We start from the raw sequence: 25,344 nt of genomic DNA, 5'->3' as shown, positions 1-25,344 counted from the left end.
ATCAGGGGCTCCAGAGAGAAATGGGGTCCAGAGGAGGAGGACGAATAAGACCAGCAAGATGTGGTTAAAAGTGAAAGATTAGAAGCATTTGGAAACTGGTTGATCGAAAAAAAAGGTGGTTAATTTCTGCAAAACACAGGTGGATATCAACAGATCAGGCAGAAATTTGGAGAGGAATAAATAGAAAACGTTTAGGCAGAGCCCCTTCCGCATGCCTAGCCTGTGTACTCCGCTGCTTAGTTGCTCTCAAAATTGTTTTGTGTGTATGCGTCTCTGTATTTCCAGCAACTGCAGAAACTCCTGTGTTTTATATCTGCATTTTACTTTGGCATTAGATACACGTTGATATTGAGTATATTGGTTATGGGAGCCGCTTTCTGCGTTAAAACAGCTGCAGATTTTTTCTATACCCAAGATAAAATAAAATGAGATACGGACATTGAACCGGTGCTTGCAGAAATCTTTAATGGCACCGTGATTACCCATAGGGCCATGCGTTAAGAATTTCATCGGCGCTGAAGCGCTGTTGAAATGCGCAGGCGTCAGGCTGAGGCCGTCCCTGAGTTTCACGCATGCGCGCACTACACAGAAGCCTTTGAAAATGTCGGTTGCAGGTAAGAGCGATTCTCCGTGTTTTTATCTTAAACACCGATTTCGGGATAATTCATCTGAATTTCCGACACCGTGACCAGCAACCCCGGGACAGTCCTGCCCTCTTCCCTCTCTATCAGCCCCACGATCCGTACACGGACCCCGGGGAGCTTCCGGCTGCTGAGTGAATGGGAACCGATGGATCTCTCAGACAGAGCTGAGCTCCAGCTATCTAAATGCCAGGATTAGGAACTCGGAGAAAGGGAACAAAATCTTTTACATGAGCAATTGAGAAAATCGGCATTATGACTCTTTTCCGTAGATGCTGCCTGGCCTGCTGAGCTCCTCCAGTATTTTGTGTGTGTTGCTTCCTCTACCTCCTCTTGCTCTGGACTTTTCTACCGGTGAGAACATGTTTTGTCCCATTCTCTCTGGGTACGTAATGACATCAAACACCTTTGCCCTGGGCAACAAGTAGCTTTCACATCACAAATGTGCCAGACTCCAGTAAGACAGACTACTGTCCTTCCCTTCATATTCATTAGGATTTCATTCACTGAGTTCACCACCGTCAGTCATTGGGGGAGGGTTCAGGGGGAATATTTATGTAGAATACAGAAACTAGTGATGCCTGTTTGCATTTTGGTGATGCAAAAGTTGCTGGAGAATTTGCAAGTGGGAAGAAGTGGAGTGATATTTGGAAATCTGACTTTTTAAAGTGTAATTTAGCAAGGAAACCACATATGGACAATGTGCAAAAGCTTTGGTGAGAAAATCCTCCATTTCCTGTTCCAGGCCTGCTACATAGGTTGTGTGAGAGTGCAGATGAACTCGATCAAACCCAGAGGAGATCAAAGTTCCTATTGACAGTGATTTGCTAGATGTTAAAATGAAATCCTCTTTATATAAAATTCACTGTGCACATCTTGTCACTGGGTAAAAAATGCACAGTGCAAGATATATCTGCACACTGGTTATTACAAATCAGAGGGGAGATTATTACAAATTAGAGGGGTATTGGAGGGAAGGAGGGGAGACGTCCAGTGTCCCTGATGCCCTCACCTACAAGATGTGCATCCAGCTACAGCTTGTAACCCTGCACTTTAAGGAGCTGCAACTTGAAATGGGTGAATTCCAGATCATCCAGCAGTTGGAGGGGGTGATAGATATGACATGAAGAGAGGTGAGTTACTCCCAAGGTGCAGGACACAGGAAACTGGGTGAGAATCAGGAAGGGGAATGAGGTTAAATAGGCATCGCAGAGTACTCTAGTGGCCATCCCCCACAACAACAGGTGGACCACTTTAGAAGCTGTTGGGGGGAATTACCTGGCAGAGGAAAGTCAAAAGGCTGATAGGGCATTCATTAGTTAGAGGAACAGAACAAGAGGGGACGAATATCCTAGTGGTAAGACTTGCTAGTGGCAGTGAGCAGGGGAGGGGGTGATGTGGTTAAAATAAGTTGTAGGGGGAATGGGAGCCAGAATGACAGATCAGATAGTGGAGAGGGTGAATTGAATTGACTTTATTAGATACATACTTCATAAACATGAGGAGTAGAAATATTTACCTTACATCATCTAAATGTGCAATGTGTAATTTATAGTCATTTATAATAGATAGTTTGCACATAGGACAGTTAATATAACATCGAAATGCAATTGTATCAACATGAATTAATCAGTCTGATGGCCTGGTGGAAGATGATGTCCCGGGGCCTGTTGGTCCTTTTGCTGTGGTACCGTTTCCTGGATGGTAGCAGCAGGAACAGCTTGAGGTTGTGATGAATTGGGCCTGTTTGTCCCTGATATTCGTTGGGCCCTTTTTACACACCTGTCTGTGTAGATGTACTGAATCATGGAAAGTAGATTGTGCAATGTATAGTTTCCTTGTTTATATTTAGAGACATTTTTTTGTGTATAAAATGATGAGGGGTATTGAGCGTGTGAGTGGCCAGAGGGGTGTTTTTTTTCCCCAGGGTTGAAATGGTTAATGCCGCTTTTCCACACTCCCATAGACCCTTTGTTCGTCTCCTGAGTAAATAGAGTTTGAAAAATATTTAAGATCTCCCCCATCTGCTTTGGTTCCACACGTGGATTGCCATTCCGGTCATCCAGAGGACCAACTTTGTGCCTTGCAATCCTTTTGCTCTTAATCTATCACTAGAATCCCTGAGGATTATCCTTCACCTTTTCTGTGACAGCAACCTCATGCCATCTTTTAGCCATCCTGATTTATTTCTTATGTGTTCTCTTGCATTTCTTATACTCCATAAGAAACTGACTGCCTATCCCTGTTATGCAATTCCATTTTGTGCTTTACCAGGGTCTCAATATCTCTTGCAATCCGAGTTTCCCTACAGTTTCTATCTTTACCTTTTATTCTGACATACCCGCTTACTACTTTCAAAATGTTGATTTGAAGGCCTCCCATTTACCAAGCACACCTTTGCCATAAAGCTGCCTGTCCCAAACCACAGTTGCCAGATCCTAGTGTTGATTCCAGGTGTTTATCCATGTCCTGAACACATCCACCTTTCCTGCGCTGCTCCTTGTATTGAAATATACAGGGCTCAGCATATTCACTGCACCATGCTCAACTTTTTAATTCCTGACTTTGTCTGAGGCCTGAACAACATCTGTCTCCACAAACTCTCCACTCTCTGTTCTGTTATTCAGGCTCCCATTCCCCCTGCAACTTTCGTTTAACCCCCCCCCCCCCTTACCCCCATCTCCCACCATGCAGATCTATCACCCCTTTGGCTTTCCTCTCCCAGATAAATAAAAAGGAGGTGCATACTTCAGGGGCCGAATGGTCTACTTCTGCACCGATTGTCTATTGTCTATACCAGGTACAGGCAGATAGAAACAAATGGGGTAGTTATGAAATACAGGAAATTCAAGTGAATACTTATAAAATAAATAAAAGAAGGCATGAGGTTGCCCCAGCAGACAAGGTGAAGGAGAATCCTCAGGGATTCTGCAGATATGTTGAGAGCAAAAAGATTGCAAGGGAAAAAAATTAATTCTCTGGAAAATCAGAATGGTAATCCATATGAAAGTATGGCATAGATTGGGGAGATTTTTTTTGCATCCGTATTTACTCAAGAGATGAACACAGAGTCTAGAGAAGTGAGGCAAAGCCGCATCAACTTCATGGATCCTGTACAGATTACAGAGGTGGAGGGGTTTGCTGTCTTGAGGCAAATTAGTGTGGATCAATCCCCAGGGCCTGACAAGTTGTTCACTAGGACCCTACGGAAGACAAGTGCAGAAGTTATCGGGGCCTTAGCACAGATATTTAAATCATCCTCAGTAACAGGTGAGGTACTGGAGGATTGGAGGACAGACAATGTTGTTCTGCTGTTCAAGAAAGGCTGTAAAAATAAACTAGGAAATAATACGTTGGTGAGCTTGACATCAGAACTGGGAAAGTTATTGGAATGTGTGTGCAGGAACCAAGTATATACTGTAAGTATCTGGATAGGTGTGGACTGATTAAGGATAGACAGCATGGCTTTGTGCATGGTAGGTCATATCTAACCAGTCTTATAGAGTCTCTCGAGGAAGTTATCAGGGAAGTGGATGAAGGCAAGGCAGTGGATGTTGTCTACATGGACTTTAGCAAGGCACTTAACAAAGTCTCATATGAGAAGTTGGTCAAGAAGGTTCAGTCACTCAGCATTCAAGATTACACAGTAAATTGGATGAGACACTGTCTTTGGGAGAAGCCAGAGTGTGGTAGCAGATGGTTGCCTCTCTGACTGGAGGCTTGTGTCTAGTGGTTGCCACAGGGATCGGTGTTGGATCTGTTGTTGTTTGTCATCTATATCAGTAATCTGGATGATAGTGTGGTTAACTGGATCAGCAAATTTGTGGATGACAACAAGACTGGGGGTTTAGCGGACTGCGAGAAGACTATCATGGATTGCAGTGTCATCTGGACCAGGTGGGAAAATGGTTTGAGAAAAGGAAAATGGAATTTAATGCAGACCAGTGTGAGTTGTTACACTTTGGTATGACCTACCAAGGGAGGTCTTTCACAGTGACTGGTCGGGCACGGAAGAGTGTTGTGGAAGAAAGGGACCTGGGAATACAAGTCCTTAATTCACTGAAAGTGGTATCACAGGTAGATAGGGATGGAAAGAATGATTTCAGCCCATTGCCCTTCATGAACCAAAGTACTGATAACAATAGATGGATGTTATGTTGACTTCTAGAAGACATTGGTGAGGCCTAATTTGAAGTATTGTGTGCAGTTTTGGTCACCTACCTACAGGAAAGATGTAAAAGAAGTTCAGAGATTTCAGAGAAATTTCGCAAGGATGTTGCCATGTCTGGAGGACTTGGGTTATAAGTGAAGATTGAACAAATCAGTACTTCATTCTTTGGAATGCAGAAGATTGAGGGGAGAATTGATTGTGATAGAGGGGCACAGATAGTGATAATGCAAGCTGGCTTTTTCCACGAAGATTGGGTGGGACAACAACCAGAGGCAATGGGTTAAGGGTGAAAGGTGAAATGTTAAGGGGAACATGAGGGGAAACTTCTTCACACAGATGGTCATCCGGCTGTGGAATGAGCAGCCAGCACAAGTGGTGCATGCGAGCTCGATTTCAACATTTAAGAGGTTTGTGTTGATACCTGGATGGTAGAGGTGTGGGAGTGGACTGTTTAAATAGTTCAGCACAAACCAGATGGCCCAAAGGGCCTGTTTCTGTGTTGAAATTTTTCATGATTGTGACAAGAACTTGAAATAATACAAAAATTCACTCTAACCCCTTTTGACAGCTGTGTGAACCAACCAGTTATTTCAGCAGGAATTTTTTATATGGCGTTAAAACTTTGGGTACTTTAAGTTAATACTACATAAAAGAAGATCCCAGCTGCATGTCAAGAAAAACTATTTGTGTGAGAGTGTTTCAGTTACTGTGGGGCCAGGAACCAATGCAGCTCAGTGGGAACAGGGAATAATACCAATGGAGTGAGTCAAACTGAGCAAAGGCACAGATTGGAGACGGCAGAAATGCCCCATTCTTATACAGACCGGAAGAGTATCAGGGAATTGATGGTCATTCCAGATACCAGCACTCTGCCCAGTCAGGAGATGATTTCTCTGTCCAACTTGGGTAGAACCTCACTGTAACAGTGTGATACCAGATCAAACTTTGGCAACTCAAGTAATGTCATCTGAAATGTTGTCCTACACCCATTGATGGATTTTGTAAATCTTTTTACAGGTTAAAAATGAGAAGGAATTCGTCTCCAGGAAGCTCAAACACGGCACAACAGTTTTGTTGTCTCTGTCTAGATATTTAATAAGTGGAGCAAGGGATTCAATCGACCATCCTTCCTACTCACACTGTGGGGAGGGATTCACTTGGTCATCTGAACAACTCGCAAGCCCGTCACTTTACACAGGAGAAAGGCCTTTCACCTGCACAGACAGTGGGAATGGATTCACTCGGTTATCACAATTGAAGGTACATCAGCAAGTTCACACTGGGCAAGGCCATTCACCCGTTCTGTGTGTGAGAAGGGGTTCAGTCGGTCATCCCACCTGTGGCACACTAGTCAGTTCACACTGGGCAGAGGCTGGTCATCTGCTGAATTTCTGGGAAAGGATTCACTCAGTCATCTGACCCAATGGCTCACCAGCGAGTTCACACTGGGGAGAAGCCATTCACCTGCTCAGACTGTGGGAAAGGATTTACACAGTCATCTACCCTACTGGTACACCAGCGAGTTCACACTGGGGAGAAGCCATTTACCTGCTCAGACTGTGGGAAGAGATTCACTAATTTATCCAACCTACAGAGACATCAGCGAGTTCACACTGGGGAGAAGCCGTTCACCTGCTCAGAATGTGGGAAGAGATACGCTGACTCTTCCACCCTACAGAGTCATCAGCGAGTTCACAGTGGAGAGAGGCCATTCACTTGCTCAGAATGTGGGAAGAGATTCACTAATTTATCCATCCTGCAGAGACACCAGCGAGTTCACACTGGGGAGAAGCCGTTCACCTGCTCAGAATGTGGGAAGAGATTCAATCAGTTATCCCACCTACAGAGTCATCAGCGAGTTCACATTGGAGAGAGGCCGTTCACCTGCTCAGTCTGTGGGAAGAGATTCACTCATTTATCCAGCCTACAGAGACATCAGCAAGTTCACACTGGGGAGAGGCCGTTCACCTGCTCAGTCTGTAGGAAGAGATTCACTCATTTATCCAGCCTACAGAGACATCAGCGAGTTCACAGTGGAGAGAGGCCATTCACCTGCTCAGTCTGTGGGAAGAGATTCACTAATTTATCCAGCCTACAGAGACATCAGCGAGTTCACAGTGGAGAGAGGCCATTCACCTGCTCAGAATGTGGGAAGGGATTCACTCAGTCATCCACCCTACAGAGTCATCACCGAGTTCACACTGGGGTGAAGCCGTTCACCTGCTCAGTCTGTGGGAAGGGATTCACTCGGTCATCCCACCTATGGAGTCACCAGCGAGTTCACACTGGGGAGAAGCCTTTCACCTGCTCAGTCTGTGAGAAGGGATTCAACCAGTTAGCTAACCTACAGAATCACATGCGAGTTCACACTGGGGAGAAGCCGTTCACCTGCTCAGTCTGTGGGAAGGGATTCACTCGGTTAGCTAACCTACAGAATCACCTGCGAGTTCACACTGGGGAGAGGCCATTCACTTGCTCAGTCTGTGGGAAGGAATTCACTCATTTATCCAACCTACAGAGACATCAGCGAGTTCACACTGGGGAGAGGCCGTTCACCTGCTCAGTCTGTGGGAAGGGATTCACTCGGTTAGCTAACCTACAGAATCACCTGCGAGTTCACACTGGGGAGAAGCCGTTCACCTGCTCAGACTGTGGGAAGGAATTCACTCATTTATCCAACCTACAGAGACATCAGCGAGTTCACACTGGGGAGAGGCCGTTCACCTGCTCAGAATGTGGGAGGAGATTCACTGACTCTTCCACCCTGCAGAGTCATCAGCGAGTTCACAGTGGAGAGAGGCCGTTCACCTGCTCAGAATGTGGGAAAGGTTTCACTCGGTCATCTACCCTACTGGTACATCAGCGAGTTCACACTGGGGAGAGGCCGTTCTCCTGCTCAGTCTGTGGGAAGAGATTCACTAATTTATCCAGCCGACAGAGACATCAGCGAGTTCACACTGGGGAGAGGCCGTTCACCTGCTGAGAATGTGGGAAATTATTCACTCAGTCATTCACCCTGCAGAGACATCAGCGAGTTCACACTAGAGAGAGGCCGTTCACCTGCTGAGAATGTGGGAAAGGATTCACACAGTCATCCCACCTATTGGCACACCTGTCAGCTCACAGTGGGGAGTGGCCATTGTTATGAATCCCTAGGTTTTGTTTGCTGTGGACTTTCATTTTAAGAGAGAGAGAGGGAGAGATTAAAAAGACAAATCAGTCTGATTTGCAGCTTGTTTACATTGTGTGCAGCTTGTTTAGTTTTAACCGAGGACACAAACACACAGAGACAGACGGAGACGAAGGAGGAAAAATGGAAGAATTGAAACCAGGGAACTAGTGGCCAAGGGTCACTGTTTGTAACTTTCCTTTGCCCACAAGGGTGGACAAATTATCGATTCACCGTACATCGAATGTGTGGTTGTCACCTCATTTGATCCATAGCAGAGGATCTGATTTGGGGTATCCTGTGGAGACCACTTATGTGTTAACTCTTGCCTGGCTGTGGTGTGGTAGTTCACTTGAAGATGATACCCCTTATGACAAGTCACTTCGGGTGATAATTAGTATGTGGATTTGGAAGGATGACAGATAAAATCTACAGCGACTGTTGGTCTCGTTTTACCACCATGAAACCTGTGGAATATGACATAATCGCCTTCTCTCAACATTTATCTCTCTCTCATCACCTATTCTGTAGTTGAACTGAACTTTCATACTTTACCATCTCAAGACTCCAAGCCTTGTTTCCCCCGAGCTCAATAGTTTGGGAGTTTATTTCTACAGATTTATACACATAACACTCATGAGGAAATCTGCAGATGCTGGAAATTCAAACAACACACACAAAATGCTGGTGGAACCCAGCAGGCCAGGCAGTATCGATAAGGAGAAGAAATGTTGACGTTGCAGGCTGAGAGCCTTCGTCAGGACTAACTGAAAGGAAAGATACAAAGAGATTTGAAAGTAGTGGGGGGAGGGTGAAATGCAAAATGATAGGAGAAGACTGGAGGTGATGGGATGAAGCTAAGAGCTGGAAAGGTGATTGGCGAAAGTGATGCAGAGCTGGAGATGGGAAAGGATCATTGGACAGGAGGCCTCAGGAGAAAGAAAGGTGCGGGGGAAGCATCAGAGAGACATGGAAAACATGCAAACAATTAAATATGTCAGTGATGGGGTAAGAAGTGGAAGAGGGGCATTAACGGAAGTTAGAGAAGTCAATGTTCATCCCATCAGGTTGGAGGCTACCCAGCCGGTATATAAGGTGTTGTTCCTCCAACCTGAGTTTGGATTAATTTTCACAGTAGAGGAGGCCATGGATAGACATATCAGAATGGTAATGGGACGTGGAATTAAAATGTGTGGCCACTGGTAGTAGTCTGTTGCTGCTGGTTCGTTTCTAAAGTGTTATGGTTTATAACAAAATGGGGCCTGCGTCTGGGATATAAACAACTTTAAGGATTGATTTAATATCGATTTCATTGGATAAATCCCTTTTGATTTATTTCTGTGTGGAAAATCAGCAGCAATGGTTGTTGATAGATATCTGGAAGTGTGAACCTCTCAAGCATTAGAGGACACCAGAAGGATTGATTTATTGAGTATTGCTAGAATGTTAATACTTGCTAAGGTGAAATTGACAATCAGGAGGGTGCAGATGCAGAGGATAATAGCTGAACATTATGTATCTGAGGGTGTGTTTAAAGTGGAGGAGTTGGAGGTGTTTCCTGAAAGTAAACCTCGTGAGCTTGAGCTCCAGTACAAGTTAGAAAAATTGAAGATGGAGGCTCCGGAAAGGCAGAGGCAATTTCAAGCTGGAGAGGCAGAAAAGCAGAAAGAAGATTCTCTTACAAAGTCTAATTAAGGGAAAGGCTTAGCAAGCCTATACTGCTTTGACAGTTGCTGAAGCAGCTTATTATTTACTTATTTATGCTGACCCAATCATCGCCACTGGGCTATAAATGTGCAGGAGCAGTGTGTGGTTCAGTGCTTTGCTCAAGGACACTCACGCTGCCTCGGCTGAGGCTCAAACTCATGACCTTCAGATCGCTAGTTCACCACCTTAACCACATGGTCACGCACCACACATTATGACCCAGTGAAACAGGCTGTGCTCAAAGCTTACGAGTTAGTCCCAGAAGCAGACAGGCAAAAGTTTAGAAATTTGAAGAAATCTGTGGACCAGACATGTGGAATTTGCTTATGAGAAACTTGTGTGCATTGACCGCTGGTGCATATCTGAACATGTAAATGATGATTTTAACAGCTTGAAAGAGTTGGTTTTAATTGAAGAATTCAGAAGGTGCATCCCTGATGACATAAAGACGTATTTAGATGGAAATTATGCTGCCACTATGCAGGAATCTGCTAGATTAGCAGATCGGTTTGCTTTAACTCATAAAGTTATGTTTACCCTGAATAAGAGTTTCCAAAAGGCACTTGTCAAGTTGTGGGTAAACCTAATGAGCTCGCCCCAGTGGCCTGTACCTGCATTCGGTGAACCCTTTTCCAAAGTTGTAGTGGATTGTGTTGGCCCATTGCCAAAGACTAAAGCTGGCCATCAGTATCTGCTAACTATTATGTGTACTGCATCCAGATTCCCAGAGGCAATGCCTCTCAGAAATATTAAAGCTAAAACTGTGGCGAAGGCTCTTACCAAGATTTTCAGTTTATTTGATTTGCCTAAAGAAATCCAGTCTGATCAATCAAGGATGTAATTTTACATCTGGATTATTCTAGCAGGTAGTTTCTGAACTGGGAGCAAAACAAATTGCATCATCTGCGTACCATACAAGGGGCTTTAGATAGATTTCATTCTACCCTCAAAACAATGATTAAGACATATTGTGTTGAAAATGGAATAGACTGGGATGAAGGAATACTTTTGCTTTTGTCCAGATGAAGGAATACATTTGATTTTGTCCACAGAAAGAGAGTCAGTACAGGAATCACTGGGCTTTACTCCATTTGAACTTGTATTTGGTCGCAGAGTGACCTTTGACCTTGTTAAAAGGAACCGTGGATTGCTGGGATGTACATGTTAACTCGTTAGACTATGTTTTGAAGTTCAAAAATAAACTACACCAAGCCTGTAGTCTAGCGAGACGAAAAATAAAGATTTCTCAAAACAAAATGAAGTGTTGGTTTGATAACAGGGCTCGCGAAAGAAAATACCAGGTGGGAGGTAAGGTGCTTGCCTTATGTTGACGATTCCACTTCAGGTGAAAATCAATAGACCGTATGAAATAGTCTCTCAAATTAATGATGTGAATTATGTTATTAAAACACCCAACTGGCTTGAACTAACACAGGTGGTACACATAAATATGATAAAGCCTCTTCTAACAAGCAGGTACCATCTGTGAGTGTTGTTGTCAAAAAAAATGAAACTGGCAACCCTGAGAATGAACCAATTGACTCATCTGAGACCTTTCACGAGCCAAACATGGTCCCAGTTAGGCTAATGAACTCGGTTGTTCCAGAAAACATTGATAACAAGTTGTCTCATCTGCAGCCAAAGCAACAACAACAGCTGAAGGAATTAATTCTGAAGTTTAAAGATTTATTTCCCTATGTTCCCAAGCAAACCACGGTCGCAGTACATGATGTAGATGTTGGTCAAGCCAATCTGATTAAACAACACCCACTTCGCATGGACGTAGAAAAGTGTAAATTGGCTGACCAGGGAATTGAGTATATGCTGGAGAATGGTATTATTAGGCCTTCAAAATGAGATTGGCGTCACCCTGCATTTTTGTGCCCAAACATAATGGTAGTGTTAGATTTTGCACTGATTGTAGAAAGGTAAATGCAGTAACAAAAACTGATGTCTATCCTGTCGCTAGAGTGGATGATTGCATCGATAAGGTTGGAAAAGCTAATTTCTTACAAAAATTGATCTGTTGAAAGGGTATTGGTGTGTTCCATTGACGGACAGAGGTAGAGAAATTTCTGCCTTTGTGACACCATCTGGGTTGTATGAATACAATGTTTTGCCTTTTGAAAGGAAAAATGCTCCAGGAACATTCCAGAGAATGATTGATTTTGTAATTCGAGGGTTAGAACACACAGATACCTATATTGATGACTTAGTTACAGGGAGTGACACTTGGGAAGAGCATATCTCTGCAGTAGAAAAGCTATTTGACAGGCTTTCCTAGGACAACCTTACAGTTAACTTGGCTAAGAGTGAATTTGGCCATGCCAGTGTGACCTGTCTTGGCTATGTTGTACGTCAAAGCAAGTTGCCTCCTGTTCTGGCAAAAGTCCAGGCAATTTCTCAAGTTCCTATTCTGACTGCTACGAAGGCTCTTAGAAGGTTTCTGGGATTGGATGGATATTACTGCAAGTTCTCTAAGAACTTTGCTGCTATCGCATTTCCTCTGACTAATATCCTGAAGAAGGGTGAAAAGTTTGTTTGGACCGAGCCTTGTCAGAAGGCATTTGATTGATTGTTATCAGTATTTCAGATTAGGCCAATCAATGTAGTGCTGTCAACAAATTTAAATAGCAGATTGGAGCTGTGTGTGGCAACACAAGTCATGGGTGCACAGAGAGTAAAGGAGAAGGCCAAAGAGACAACCCTGTGGGTTATTTGTGCTGAGGGTCAGAGAGACAGAGGAGATGGAGCCCACTCTCACCACCTGCTGGGGATCTGACAGGAAGTCCAGGATCCAGCGACACAAGGCATGGTGAAGGCCGAGGTCTCTGAGCTTCTTGTCGATACTTCACGCCTTTGTATGGCTACTGCTCTGCCCATGACTGCAAGGAACTGCAGAGAACATCAGAGAAACAAGCCTCCCCTCCATGGACTCTTCCTACACTTCCCCTCCCTCGGAAAAGCAGGCCATGTACTCAAAGATCCTCACAACCTGGACATTCTTGCTGCAAAACCCGCTCTCCCATCGGGGGAGAGATACAAAAGCCTTAAAGTGCGTAACACCAGGCTGAAGGATGGCTTCCTGTCTGCAGCTATAAGTCAAATGAATGATAAAATGGACTCAACCTCAAAATGTAACTCGACGTGACCCTGCACCATATGTCTATCTGCACTGCATTTTCTCTGCAGCCACAATGCTTTGTTACAGTGATTATTTTGTTGTATGTCAGCTCAATGTACTGTTGGAATGTATCCATCTGTGTGGATGGTACATCAGGCAAGATTTTCACTGTAGCTCAGTACATGATGATAATAAACAAATTTCCCATTTTAATTGTGTGGAAATATTAGACAGACTGAGCTTCTGCTCTAGAACCTCAGAAGGAAACTGAACTGTTGTCATTTCTGTGGAAAGCAAATATATGGAAAATGCTTCAATCTCACATTACGATTTGCAGTAACTGGGAACAGGTGACTGGTGGTTGGTCTCCCATATCAATATCAGAATCAGGTTTAATAGCACCGGCATGTGTCATGAAATTTGTTGTCGCTGTGGTAGTAGTAGAAACTAATTCATAACAATAGTTTTTAACAATTGTGATTTAAAATAAGAATATACATATATATAGTACAAAAATAGAGAAAAAAATGTAAGCTATCTTAATTGAGTGGAGCAATTTGACTGACTGGGTGTTGCTTTAGAAATTCTGAAGTGAAGCTGAACTAAACTTTACACATTTGTGAGAAGCTCAGATAAATACAAATGGCTAAATTCTCACATAAACGGGTCAGACACCCAGAAACATCGGCAGCCCTTCAGCACCTCAAAACAGCGGAATGAAACAACAGAAAATATTGCAGAGAAAAAAAACATTGTCCACAAACAACGAGAGGACGTGACAGATCCGGATCTCACTGACTTGTCTGAACGGGGAAAGATGAAGCTACACGTACACGTCGAGCAGTGACCCGCAGATGCTGCCGATCTGCAGAAAAACATGAACTGGAAACGGGATCAGGTGTCGGGTGGAGGGTCTCCCTCCTGAACCGGTGAACCGGTGAATCCGCTCCTCACCCCTCACACGCTGCCAAAACCCATCCACCGCATTCCCCACATTATTCCATATTTACGCCAGATACATGATTATTTTTCCACACCATATCTTCCCCGATCCGTTTCCCTCCACCTCCAGTTCACAGAGTCACCGGCTCGATTCCCATCCAGGTCCAAAACATAATTCAGACCCAAACAGGAAATGTTCACGTTTCATTTAAATCAGATCTGTGTTTATAAACACTAATTTTTATTCACATTCCTCCGGAGCCTTGCTGGACAGGAACACTGCAACATTAAGTGAGAAACAGCAGGAGGCCATTCAGCCCCTCTAACCATCAGCAAGATGGCGGCTGCTGTCCCATCTCAGCCACATGTTTCTGCCCGATCCTCATTTCCTCGATCCCTTCGGTCTCCACACATCTGACGGGCCGAGCGGTCTCCTCCTACCTCTCAGCGATACATCAGACTCCGGCCGCAGGAGACGCTTCACAAACGCCCCAACTTCCTTCGGAGGGAAATGGAAATAAATCAGAAAGTGGACATTTACTTTGAGTTTTTCTCCGCTCTGAGGAGGCGGTCGGCGCTTGAGCGGGAGACGAACTCGGCGGGGTAACGCCCACTCGGCTTGTCCACCTCCGCGACTGGTTGTAAGCAGTGATTGACATCGCTTCGCACCAATGGGAATAGCGCAGCGCCTGAATCCCCTGTTGACAGCGGTGGGGGAGTGGCTGGTCACGTGATTATTAGCCCAGCCGTTCAACCGATAAAGCTCGAGCACAGCAGCGCGTGGATGACGTAAGACACCGCGCACGTGAGGGCAAATCCCGGTGTGGGGAGTCCATGTGTGACGTCAGACGAGTGGGGGGGGGAGCTGTGTGACGTCACCTGTAGGGGAGCGCTCGTATTTAAACGCACCAAAATGGGTGTTTCTTATTATTTCGGTGGGACAACAACATTAATCACGGGTTTCATCACTGAATCCAGTGTTGTGAGATGTAAAGTCCCCTGTTATGTGTCCTGTTATGGGTGGTGTACACAGTGTAATTGTTGCTTGATAGCTAGTTCGCTACATACCCCTTCATTTGCTTTCACCACAAAGTGTGGGCCATTGTCAGAGCTCAGCATCTCTGGCAGGCCGTACCTGGAAATTATTTTCCGTAATAATACCTTCACAACAGTCAGCAGTATTAATGGTAGTTGGAATAGCTTCAATCCATCTGCTAAACACATCTATAATAACCAAGCAGTATCTATAGCAATGTACTCTAGGCAATTCAATGAAATCAACTTGTAGACACGAAAAAGTTTCACCTGTCAAGGGAATCGTACCCGATGTGCAGGGTTCAGGTTACCAACCATTCCCTCCTTTTCCAAGTGTGTACAGTTATTTACATAATTGACCAATGTTGGTAAAAACTGTGTAGGAACACAAACCTGTCCCACTGGGGTGATCCAAAAACCTAGATCGGGGTCTTTCTGGAACCCCATCTGGGACCACAGTTTGCGCTCATCCTTAGAGGCGTCCCCCTGAAAAGTACGCACCTCCCTCATGTCTGGCAAACCCGTTCTGCTTGAGTCACGGAGGATTGCTTGACGGGAACCCGAGCGGACTACAACTACCGAGGATTGTGCCACACTTTTCGCTGTCTAACCTGCTAAAGCATTGCCTGTAGTGACCAGGTTAGACATGCGGGCGTGGGCTGCACATTTAATAATAGCCAAAACTCGAGGTAGCTGTAGAATGGTGAGTAAGTTGTTTACAAAGGTGGCATTACTAATGGGGTGGCCATAGGAAGTCAGGAATCCCCATGTTCCCAGAGAGCCCCGTAGTCATGTGCAATTCCAAATGCATAACGGTAGACTGTGTAAACGTTCCCACTTTAGTCTGTTGCTGGGATACAGGCACGAGTCAAAGCAAACAGCTCAGCCTTCTGGGTAGAGACAGCTGCTTCAAAAGAGGCCTGCTCAACTATTTCACTGTCCGTCACTATCGCATATCCAGAGTACAATTTTCCTGCTGGATGCACAAAAGAGATTCCATCCTCGTAAAAAGTTGCCTCAGGCTTGAGGGGGTATTGCAGAATGGATGGGAGAGTCTGTCCTTCTTTCACTGTGATCCAGACAGGGGGCAGTTGGTGCGGCCGACTTCATTGCCTGAAATTGCCCAGAGATGTGGTACAACATCTTGGGTTTTGTCAATATTAAAAGAGAGTTTTAGCAGATGTCCCGTCTTCATTTCCAACTCCTTCAAGTATCGGAGTTGGCCCACAGGAAATCTTGCCAGTCTCCTTTCGTGCAGGAGGCTTGTTTTGTCAGGGTGTAGGCAGGGAACCCAGGGCAAACCCTGATGCTGGTATGGGGAACCACCAGTCCTGTCTGTCCCCAAAGGAAATCCAGAACTTCGGACAGTAATGAACTGCCCTCTCTTCCTTTAACCTGTCCAAGCACCGTGAAAGGGAACTTCTGTCCCTCGAGGGGTGCATAAATATGGCTTTCCTCAGATGAGCACCCCGTAGAGTCAAAGTACAGAGTCACATGAGAGTCGACCACTGGCAGGAGGGGTTCAAACTCAGTGGAGTCCAGATTGTGCCCACCACTGGGGGGGGGGGTCAGAAATTGGGGAAGCAGTCGGTTGTTCGCTAGTTGCAGGGTGATACCATTGTCTGTGCATAGGCTCTCGACTTCCAACAGACAGAGCAAGTCTCTCCCTTCAAGATTACACCCCCGACTGATGGTGACTGTAAATGAAACCTCACACTGGTTCCCCGGAATTTCACCTGCAGTGGCTGGTTATGTGAACACGTACATCCTATGCCTTCAAAGCCAGACAGAGTGATTGTAGCGTCTGACCGCTGGAATCCCTTTTCTGATACTGTTTCCTGATCGAGAGTGGTTGTGGTTGCCCCCATATCAATCATAAACGGAATTGGAATTCCAGCAACTTGCAATATTACATTGGGCTCTTCCTGAGGGGTGGAAATCACAGTAAGAAGCATCCTTGCTTGTCCATTTCTAAGCGGGTTGTTTGCCCCACCTGTCCCGTGGTAGCTTTCTGTTCTTCTGATCCCCAGATATAGCCCACTCGCATCCTTCTTTCCACTGAACACCTTTAATATTAGTTCCCTTCAGGGTTGATCGGGATTCGAAAGTCCGGTCGCAATGATATGTCAAAGCGCAACGTATTCCATTTCGGTCATTTTCAGGCCAATCCATATTATTTTTAATCGTGTTGGCTAGCTATATTGGTAAGCAATAGAACAGTAGGGCATTAAACTGGGGGGACAGATTCCCATTATTAAAGGCTTGGTCTCCTGCGAAAGTGCCATAGCAGGCCACAAATCACTCCCAATAGTCTGGTCCCGATTCCCCAGGGTTAGGTTTGCATTCAACTACTTTACTAATGTTTACAGGTTGCTGGAGAGCCCTTTCCAAGGCTTGAATAATCTGCTCTGTCTGATCATTCTGATTATGGTTTCCCGCCTGTAACTCCTGATAGGTTTGGTATCTCAAACCTACATTCCTTTTCCTCCCCTCAGCAGCGGAGAGAATCATGCAGCAGAGACTGAATAAATCTTGTGGAGTCGCATTAGACATTTGTGTAGTACTGTGGACATACTGAGCAAACTATATATATAAATAAATAGATAGATAGATAGATAGATAGATAGATAGATAGATAGATAGATAGATAGATAGATAGATAGATAGATAAATAAATCGTGTGCAGTTGCATTAGACATTTGTGTAGTACTGCGGACACACTGAGCAAACTAAATAAATAAATAAATAAATAAATAAATAAATAAATAAATGAATCTTGTGCAGTTGCATTAGACATTTGTGTGGTACTGTGGACACACTGAGCAAACTGTGCTGGTTTTTCTTTTCTCTCTGGGGCATGATTCATGATCATTATCATTTCTTGAGGCTTCCAGGGTGCATACACAGGAATCACTGAGGGCTGTCCCTCCTGCTCGTGGATTGGGCAACATTCAGGTGGGAATTGTCTTTGTGGAGCCATTAACTTTGGGGTTTTATTGTATTCTTCTCTCCCTGTCTCGGAATAAACCTCTGTATTCCCTTTCAGGATCACATGGTAAAGTGGCAGCCCCCCCCCCCGACTTCCCTGTCCCGCTGTTTTACCCGAGCGGCTATCATTGGGGTTTGGGGGCACTGGGTGCACTTGGCCCCTGGTAAGGTAGGAGAGATACGGGGTGGGGGGGTTCCCACTCCTCATCATGGTCACTGTCCTCAAACAGGGTCGGTATGACAGACATGGGTTTGGGATCCCTTGATTCCCTATCAGTATGTAACAAAACCCAATTTCCCTCAGGGTCAATAAAGTACGTTTGTCTGTCTGTCTGTCTGACGTTCCTGCCCTTCTCTCCTATCTGGGCCGGCATTGGTTTGCTTACGTTGTTTTTCGTGCTCTCGTTTTTGGCGCACATCCACCCATTCACACTTCACTTTTAGCGTCTCCCAACCTTTGCAGTACATACCTCTATCCCATTGTCACATGCATTCTTACTCCAATTTGCTAATAATATACTGTTCCACTTCATATCTGCTTTTCCTTTCACTCCCTTTCAACAATTTCCACTTCTTTCCACAGTTCTTTTTCCATATCGAATTGACTGTTTGTTCTCATGAGGTAATATCCCAGTTTCCCTCCCCCCCCCCAGTGGCCACATTTTGTTCCCCAATTTCTTATTCAGCGCTGCACTCAACATTTGAAAATCTTTTTCCTTGCCTGGAAAACTCTCAGACATATTGTGTAGGGCTGCTCCTGGCCCACTCGCATCAATCGACTGCAATTGACCCCTGTCCTCTAAGTAATTTTCCCGGCACAAAGCCTCCTGCTCAATTATCGATCAGGTAACTTTACCCCGCTGGCACCTCCTGCACAATTAATATAATTACCTGGCATGTAAGCCTCCTGCCCATTTAGTAACATTTACCTGGTACCGCCTCATGCCTACTTAGCAAAATTTTGCCTTCCTTATACGAGCCTCTCGACAGATTCTTTCCCAATCCCGTCAAGCTAAGCAATCAGCCTTGGGTGAGGGACCGTACCTCCAAATGAAGTAACGGAGAGTGGCAAAAGGTAAAATACCTATTGGGCACCTGGTCAGTCTCCGCAGTCCCCAGAGTGGTCCAGCCACTTACTCAGCCCGTCTGCTTGGCACTCCCTGTATTGGGATCCTGTTCGTGATGACAAATGTTAAAAGTTGAGTCCAATTAAAACTCGGGAGTCCAGTTTCTTATCATCACCACAGTTTGTTGTGCATTCTCCTGCAGGAGATTGAGACCCAGTTGTCAAAGGGAAGGCACGTAAGCACTGGCACTATCTAACAAGTGGACTGACTTAGTCAGGTTACAGCCTGTACATAGTACATAGTAAGCCCATACATTACTATTGCAATATGTTGTTTGAACTGGTACACCCAAGTCTGTTGGTGCAAAACTTAATTACTTAGAATTGAGAGTTTATTAAATCAAGGTTTTAATTACAGATGGATGTACAGTCTCGTCCTTGTCAGTTATTCCCTTTGCAAGGCCCTGATTTAATAACAAACAAGTTCATTCCTGTCCTTATCAGGGAGTCCTCCTCCAGTTAATCAAACATGAGTACAATGTATAATGCTATCAGCTCTCAGTTTGTCTCTCTGCAAGCCTCAGAGAACTGGTAATGAGCCTGTCTTAGCTAAATGCTGAAAACTGAGTTCACTTCAGTTCAAAATTCCTATTCAGTCCCAATTATTCTTTTGGCCAGAGGTTTCATAGGTTCAAAATGATTTTGTTTATATATCCTCAATTCCTCAAGAGGGATCAGGGGAAATATTTATGTCCAATATAGAAACTGGTGTTACCTGTGTGTATTGTGGTGATGCAAAAGTTGCTGGAGAATTTGCAAGTGGGAAGAAGTGGAGTGATGTTTGCAAATCTGACTTTTTAAAGCATAGTTTAGCAAGCAAACCACATATGGACAATGTACAAAAGCTCTGGTGAGAAAATCCTTCATTACCCATTACAGGCCTGCTACATAGGTTGTGTGAGAGTGCAGATGAACTCGATCACGTATAATGTGTAAAATGTCCTTTTTTTTGGTTAAGAGCTTTTTTAGGTGTATAAGATGATGAGGGGCATTGATCGTGTGCATAGCCAGAGGTTATTTTCCCAGGGCTGAAATGGCTAACACAAGAGAGCAGAGTTTTAAAGTGCTTGAAAATTGATACCGAGGGGATGTCAGGAGTAATTTTTTTTTTTTTACACAGAGAGTGGTGGGTGCATGGAATGCACTGCTGGCTTTTTGTGTGAGAGTGTTTCAGTTACTGTGGGAACAGGAAACCATGCAGCTCAGTGGGAACAGTGAATAATACCATTGGAGAGAGTCAAACTGAGCCAGGTCACGGATTGGAGATGGCAGAAATGCCCCATTCTGATAGACACAGGAAGAGCATCAGAGAATTTGATGGTCATTCCAGATACCAGCACTGTGCCCAGTCAGAAGATGATTTCTCTCTGCAACTTGGGTTGAACTTCATTGTAAGATCACACTGTGACAACTCATGTGATCTCATCTGAAATGTTCTCCTACACCCATTGATTGATTCTGTAAATCTTTTTACAGGTTAAAAATGACAAGGAATTTGTCTACGGGAATCTCGAACACTACACGTCAATTTTGCTGTCTCTGTCCAGATATTTAAGAAGTGGAGCAAGGGATTCACTCGATCATCTGCTCAGACTGTGGGGAGGGATTCCCTCGGTCATCCTTCCTGCTCAGACTGTGGGGAGGGATTCACTCGGTCATCCTTCCCGCTCAGACTGTGGGGAGGGATTCACTCGATCATCCTTCCTGCTCAGACAGTGGGGAGGGATTCACTCGGTCATCCTTCCCACTCAGACTGTGGGGAGGGATTCACTCGGTCATCCTTCCCACTCAGACTGTGGGGAGGGATTCACTCGATCATCCTTCCTGCTCAGACTGTGGGAAGGGATTCACTCGGTCATCCTTCCTGCTCAGACTGTGGGGAGGGATTCACTCGATCATCCTTCCCGCTCAGACTGTGGGGAGGGATTCACTCGGTCATCCTTCCTGCTCAGACTGTGGGGAGGGATTCACTCTATCATCAGACTGACTGCCATGCCTGCCATTTTAAACGGGGGTGGTGGGGGGGGGGGGACCTGTTCATCTGCTCAGACAGTGGGAATGGATTCAGTTGGACATTTCAACTGAAGGGACATCAGCAAGTTTATACTGGGGCAAGGCCATTCACCTGTTCTGTGTGTGAGAAGGGGTTCAGTCGGTCTTCCCACCAGTGGACACACCAATTAGTTCACAGCACACCGGGCAGAGGCTGGTCAACTGCTGAATTTCTGGGAAAGGATTCACTCGGTCATCTGACCTAATGGCTCACCAGCGAGTTCACACCGGGGAGTGTCCGTTCACCTGCTCAGACTGTGGGAAAGGATTCACTTGGTCATCTAACCTGAAGAAACATCAGCGAGTTCACACTGGAGAGAGGCCATACACCTGCTCAGAATGTGGGAAAGGATTCACTTCCTCAGATAAACTGAAGATTCATCAGCGGGTTCACACTGGGGAGAGGCCGTTCACCTGCTCAAACTGTGGGAAGGGATTCACTCAGTCATCTAAACTGAAGGAACATCAGCGAGTTCACACTGGTGAGAAGCTGTTCATCTGCTCAGACTGTGGGAAGGGATTCACTCGGTCATCCAACTTGCTGGCACACAAGTCAGTTCACACTGGGGAGAGGCCTTTCACCTGTTCAAACTGTGGGAAGGGATTCTCTTTGTCATCCCAACTGAAGGGACATCACCGAGCTCACACTGGGGTTTGGCCATTCATCTGCTCAGACTGTGGGAAAGGATTCACTAAGTTATCAAAACTGGAGGTACATCAGCGAGTTCACACTGGAGAGAGGCCATTCACCTGCTCAGAATGTGGGAGGGGATTCACTCAGTCATCTATTCTGAAGTTACATCAGCGAGTTCACACTGGGGAGCGGCCGTTCACCTGCTCAGACTGTGGGAGGGGTTTCACTTGCTTGTCTAATCTGAAAGGACATCAGGAGTTCACACTGGTGAGAGGCCATTCACATGCTCAGACTGTGGGAAGGGATTCATTCTGTCACACGAACTACTGGTACACAAGTCAGTTCACACTGGGGAGTGGCCGTTCACTTGCTCAGACTGTGGTAAGGGATACTCTCAGTCATCCCAACTGAAGGTACATCAGCGAGTTCACACTGGAGAGAGGCCATTCACCTGCTCAAACTGTGGGAAAGGATTCACTCAGTCATCCAAGCTGAAGGTACACCAGCGAGTTCACACTGGAGAGAGGCCGTTCACCTGCTCAGACTGTGGGAAGGGATTCACTCAGTCATCCCAACTGAAGGTACATCAGCGAATTCACACCAGGGAGAGGCCGTTCACCTGCTTAGACTGTGGGAAGGGATTCACTCGGTCATCTCAACTACAAAGACACCAGCGAGTTCACACTGAGTAGAGGCCGATCAACTGGTCAGTCTTTGGGAAAAGTTTCTCTCAGCCAAATCAACCAAAATGTGCATCATCGAGTACACACTGGGGAGTGGCCGTTCACCTGCGGTGAATGTGGGAAGTGATTCACTAAGTAATCTAAGCTTATGTAACTCTCACTTTAGCTAGCAGCTTAAAATAGCTTAATTTGCCCCCGGCCCCAGCCCGGCCAAACTTAAGAAATCTCATTTGGGTGGATGCTGCATGATGCATCCCCTGTTACAAATCAGTACTGTACCCCGAAATAACAACGGTACACAATATGTGATTAAACAATTGAGATTTATAATTCTTACTTTGACTATAGGGTTAGTAAAGAAAACAAAAAAAAAGAAACAGCCCACTCTCTCCATTCGCATCGTCTCATCTCTCCCCAGCAAAAGACCATGAACATCTCTCTTCCAGACTCACAAGAAGGAACATTTCTCTCATTGGATAGACCCACACTCCAAATCCCTGTTTTCTATAGTCGTAACCTAAACATTGTTACACTTGTGACAGACTACCGGGTTCACACCAGGGAGAAAGTTTCAATAAGCTGCATGCTGGATATTTTTCCATCACCGTTGCTGAATGCAATTTCGAGACTGACTGTCGGTGCTGAACTCTGCAATTATTGCTGCTGCTCACCACACCCAGTTCTGCACCCTGGTCACTGGGCATGGGAGGAGTTTCTTCTGCTGCACATTCACCTTTAATGGGACTGGAGTTTAATATTCTGGTTCTGAGACAAATAAATCAGTTCTATTTTAAACTCTGTCTCCGGTACGTAATGAATTTATAACACACCTTGTGCACAGTGGAGGGTCAACTCATGCCGGCTGGACCCTGCCTGTGATTCTGTTCCAGGACAGTCCTTTTAAATCCTCCCCTGTTGTTCACCTCTTGCTCTCCCTGTGGTGATGGGTTCCAAACAGTCACCATCCTGTGGGTGAAGAGGTTTCCCTGAATTTTCTGCAGACTGAAGAAATTGAGCTGACTGCAGTTCTGTCTGAGATGTTCTTTACCCCTGAAATCTCTGAGCTGAGGAAGAATGAATTTGGGAGTTACCCTCCTTATTCATGGCTCATTTCCACATTATGGGTCATTTCCCCTGCTTCTAAAGTGTTGTTGAAAACACACTGTCCTCTAAAGACTGAAAGCAGAATGCGAAACCATTGTTTGGATGTTCAACGGAGCAGGGTCAGAAACCAGAGGCGGGTCTGCACAGGGCAGAGTTTGGGGCTCTGGACGACGGTCGGGGTAAGAACGTATGATAAGGAGAAGGGAATCAGCAGCGGGGCGTGTCAACGAATGACAGAGTAGCAACATTTGGAAGCTGATTGATAGAGAAAATCTTTAGGTTGTCTGACTGATGACACAAACAATGCCTGTGGTGAGGTACTCCACTGGTTGAGGAATGTATGTGTTTGGAATGGTTTTATCTATTGGGGGAGTTGTTCCTGCTTATTAATCCTGTAATATTATATTCGAATGGTTCGTACGGATTGTCCTATCTGAAATAATGTATTGATTATAAAACATAGAATAGTACATCACATTACAGGCCCTTCGGCCCACAATGTTGTGGTGACCCTCAAACCCTGCCTCCCATATTGCCTCCCACCTTAAATTCCTCCATATACCTGTCTAGTAGTCTCTTAAATTTGTATATAGTGTATCTGCCTCCACCACTGACTCGGGCAGTGCATTCCACGCACCAACCACTCTCTGAGTGAAAAACCTTCCTCTAATATCCCCCTTGAACTTCCCTCCCCTTACCATCTCCTCTTGTACTGAGCAGTGGTGCCCTGGGGTAGAGGCGCTGGCTGCCCACTCTGTCTATTCCTCTTAATATCTTGTACTTCTCTATCATGTCTCCTCTCATCCTCCTTCTTTCAAAGAGTAAAGCCCAAGCTCCCTTAATCTCTGATCATAATCCATACTCCTTAAACCAGGCAGCAACCTGGTAAATCTCCTCTGTACCCATTCCAATGCTTCCACATCCTTCCTATCGTGAGGCGACCAGAACTGGACACAGTACTCGAAGTGTGGCTGAACTGGAGTTTTATAGAGCTGCATCATTACCTCGCGACACTTCAACTCTATTCCTCCACTTATGAAGGCTAATACCCCATAAGTATCATGTATTACCTACATATCTCTATGCACTTTGGGCTTAAGCGCAATTGAAACATACTAAAAAAAAACAAGACTACATTGAATAAAGTAAACTACGTTTTCCGTCATTGTCAGGCAGCAAAGATGGAATACATAGATGAGCTACCCGCAATATTAAAGAGGATACCAAATTTTTCTTCAGGTACATATATTGTAAGAGAGAGGCTGAAGTGGATATCGGACCACTGAAAAATGATGCTGGAGAGGTAGAAACGGGGTGGGGCTGCAAGGTGATGGCAGATGAACTGAATAAATCTTGTACATCACTCTTATCTCTCGAAGACACTGGCAGGAATATGGAAGTCCCAGATGTCAGTGGTCAGAATGTGTAAAGTTACGTTACACGGGAGAAGGTTCTTTGGGATACAGAGATGGTCTGAAGGTAAATAGGTCACCTGGACCAGATGGTGTACACCCCAGAGATCCGAAAGAGGTGGCTGAAGTGATGTGGAGGCATTAGCAATGATCTTTCGAGAATCGTTAAGGAAATAAAATCCAAAGAAGATCTTTCCTTCACTGCTCCCCGTCTCCCAGTGTCACCCATCACCTACCACGTCTTCCACCCCTTCACCCCCACACTGCTTCCTCTGATGTCTCATCTTCTTTGTTCCCAGTCCTGATGAAGGGTCTCGGCCCGAAACGTCGACTGTTTGCTATTTCCCATATATGCTGCCTGGCCTCCCAGGTTCCTCCAGCATTTTGTGTCTGTGTTGCTTGGATTCCCAGCATCCACAGATTTTCTCCTGTTTTTGATAAAAGCAAAAGCGGGGTCATGTAATATGGCAAGAAAACAGTGGGAAGTGAGAGGATTGGAAATCTTTTACATACCCAACAGGAAACAACAAAAACACATACACACACACACACACAC

General features: G+C 45.2%; 3 protein-coding genes across 3 annotated transcripts in view; 2 read left to right on the top strand and 1 right to left on the bottom strand.

Moving 5' to 3' along the window:
* The first annotated feature begins 594 nt into the window (after nucleotides 1-594).
* LOC132388043 (gastrula zinc finger protein XlCGF26.1-like) lies at nucleotides 595-10,910 on the top strand. Its single transcript, XM_059960391.1, has 3 exons — nucleotides 595-614; nucleotides 914-995; nucleotides 5,830-10,910. Exon 3 carries the CDS (start codon nucleotides 6,236-6,238, stop codon nucleotides 7,793-7,795), a length of 1,560 nt encoding a protein of 519 aa, XP_059816374.1. The 5' UTR covers nucleotides 595-614; nucleotides 914-995; nucleotides 5,830-6,235; the 3' UTR covers nucleotides 7,796-10,910.
* Nucleotides 10,911-13,874: 2,964 nt separating this feature from the next.
* The window catches only part of LOC132388046 (gastrula zinc finger protein XlCGF8.2DB-like), a 33,109-nt gene continuing 21,639 nt past the window's right edge, over nucleotides 13,875-25,344 (bottom strand). Inside the window, exon 3 of the transcript XR_009510126.1 lies at nucleotides 13,875-14,253. The gene's annotated coding sequence lies outside the window, so the exon portion shown is untranslated. The remainder of the gene's footprint in view (nucleotides 14,254-25,344) is intronic.
* LOC132388049 (zinc finger protein 239-like) lies at nucleotides 20,639-25,200 on the top strand. Its single transcript, XM_059960402.1, has one exon. It carries the CDS (start codon nucleotides 21,161-21,163, stop codon nucleotides 21,998-22,000), a length of 840 nt encoding a protein of 279 aa, XP_059816385.1. The 5' UTR covers nucleotides 20,639-21,160; the 3' UTR covers nucleotides 22,001-25,200.

This window comes from Hypanus sabinus, unplaced genomic scaffold, assembly GCF_030144855.1.
Source record: "Hypanus sabinus isolate sHypSab1 unplaced genomic scaffold, sHypSab1.hap1 scaffold_259, whole genome shotgun sequence".
Taxonomy (NCBI): Eukaryota; Metazoa; Chordata; class Chondrichthyes; order Myliobatiformes; family Dasyatidae; genus Hypanus; species Hypanus sabinus.
Note: the sequence above shows the minus strand (reverse complement) of the source record. Positions and strands in the feature narration are given on the sequence as shown.

Excerpts from the sequence above, each read along its gene's own strand:
- LOC132388049 (XM_059960402.1), top strand. The coding sequence starts at position 21,161 with ATGGCTCACCAGCGAGTTCACACCGGGGAGTGTCCGTTCACCTGCTCA.
- LOC132388043 (XM_059960391.1), top strand. The coding sequence starts at position 6,236 with ATGGCTCACCAGCGAGTTCACACTGGGGAGAAGCCATTCACCTGCTCA.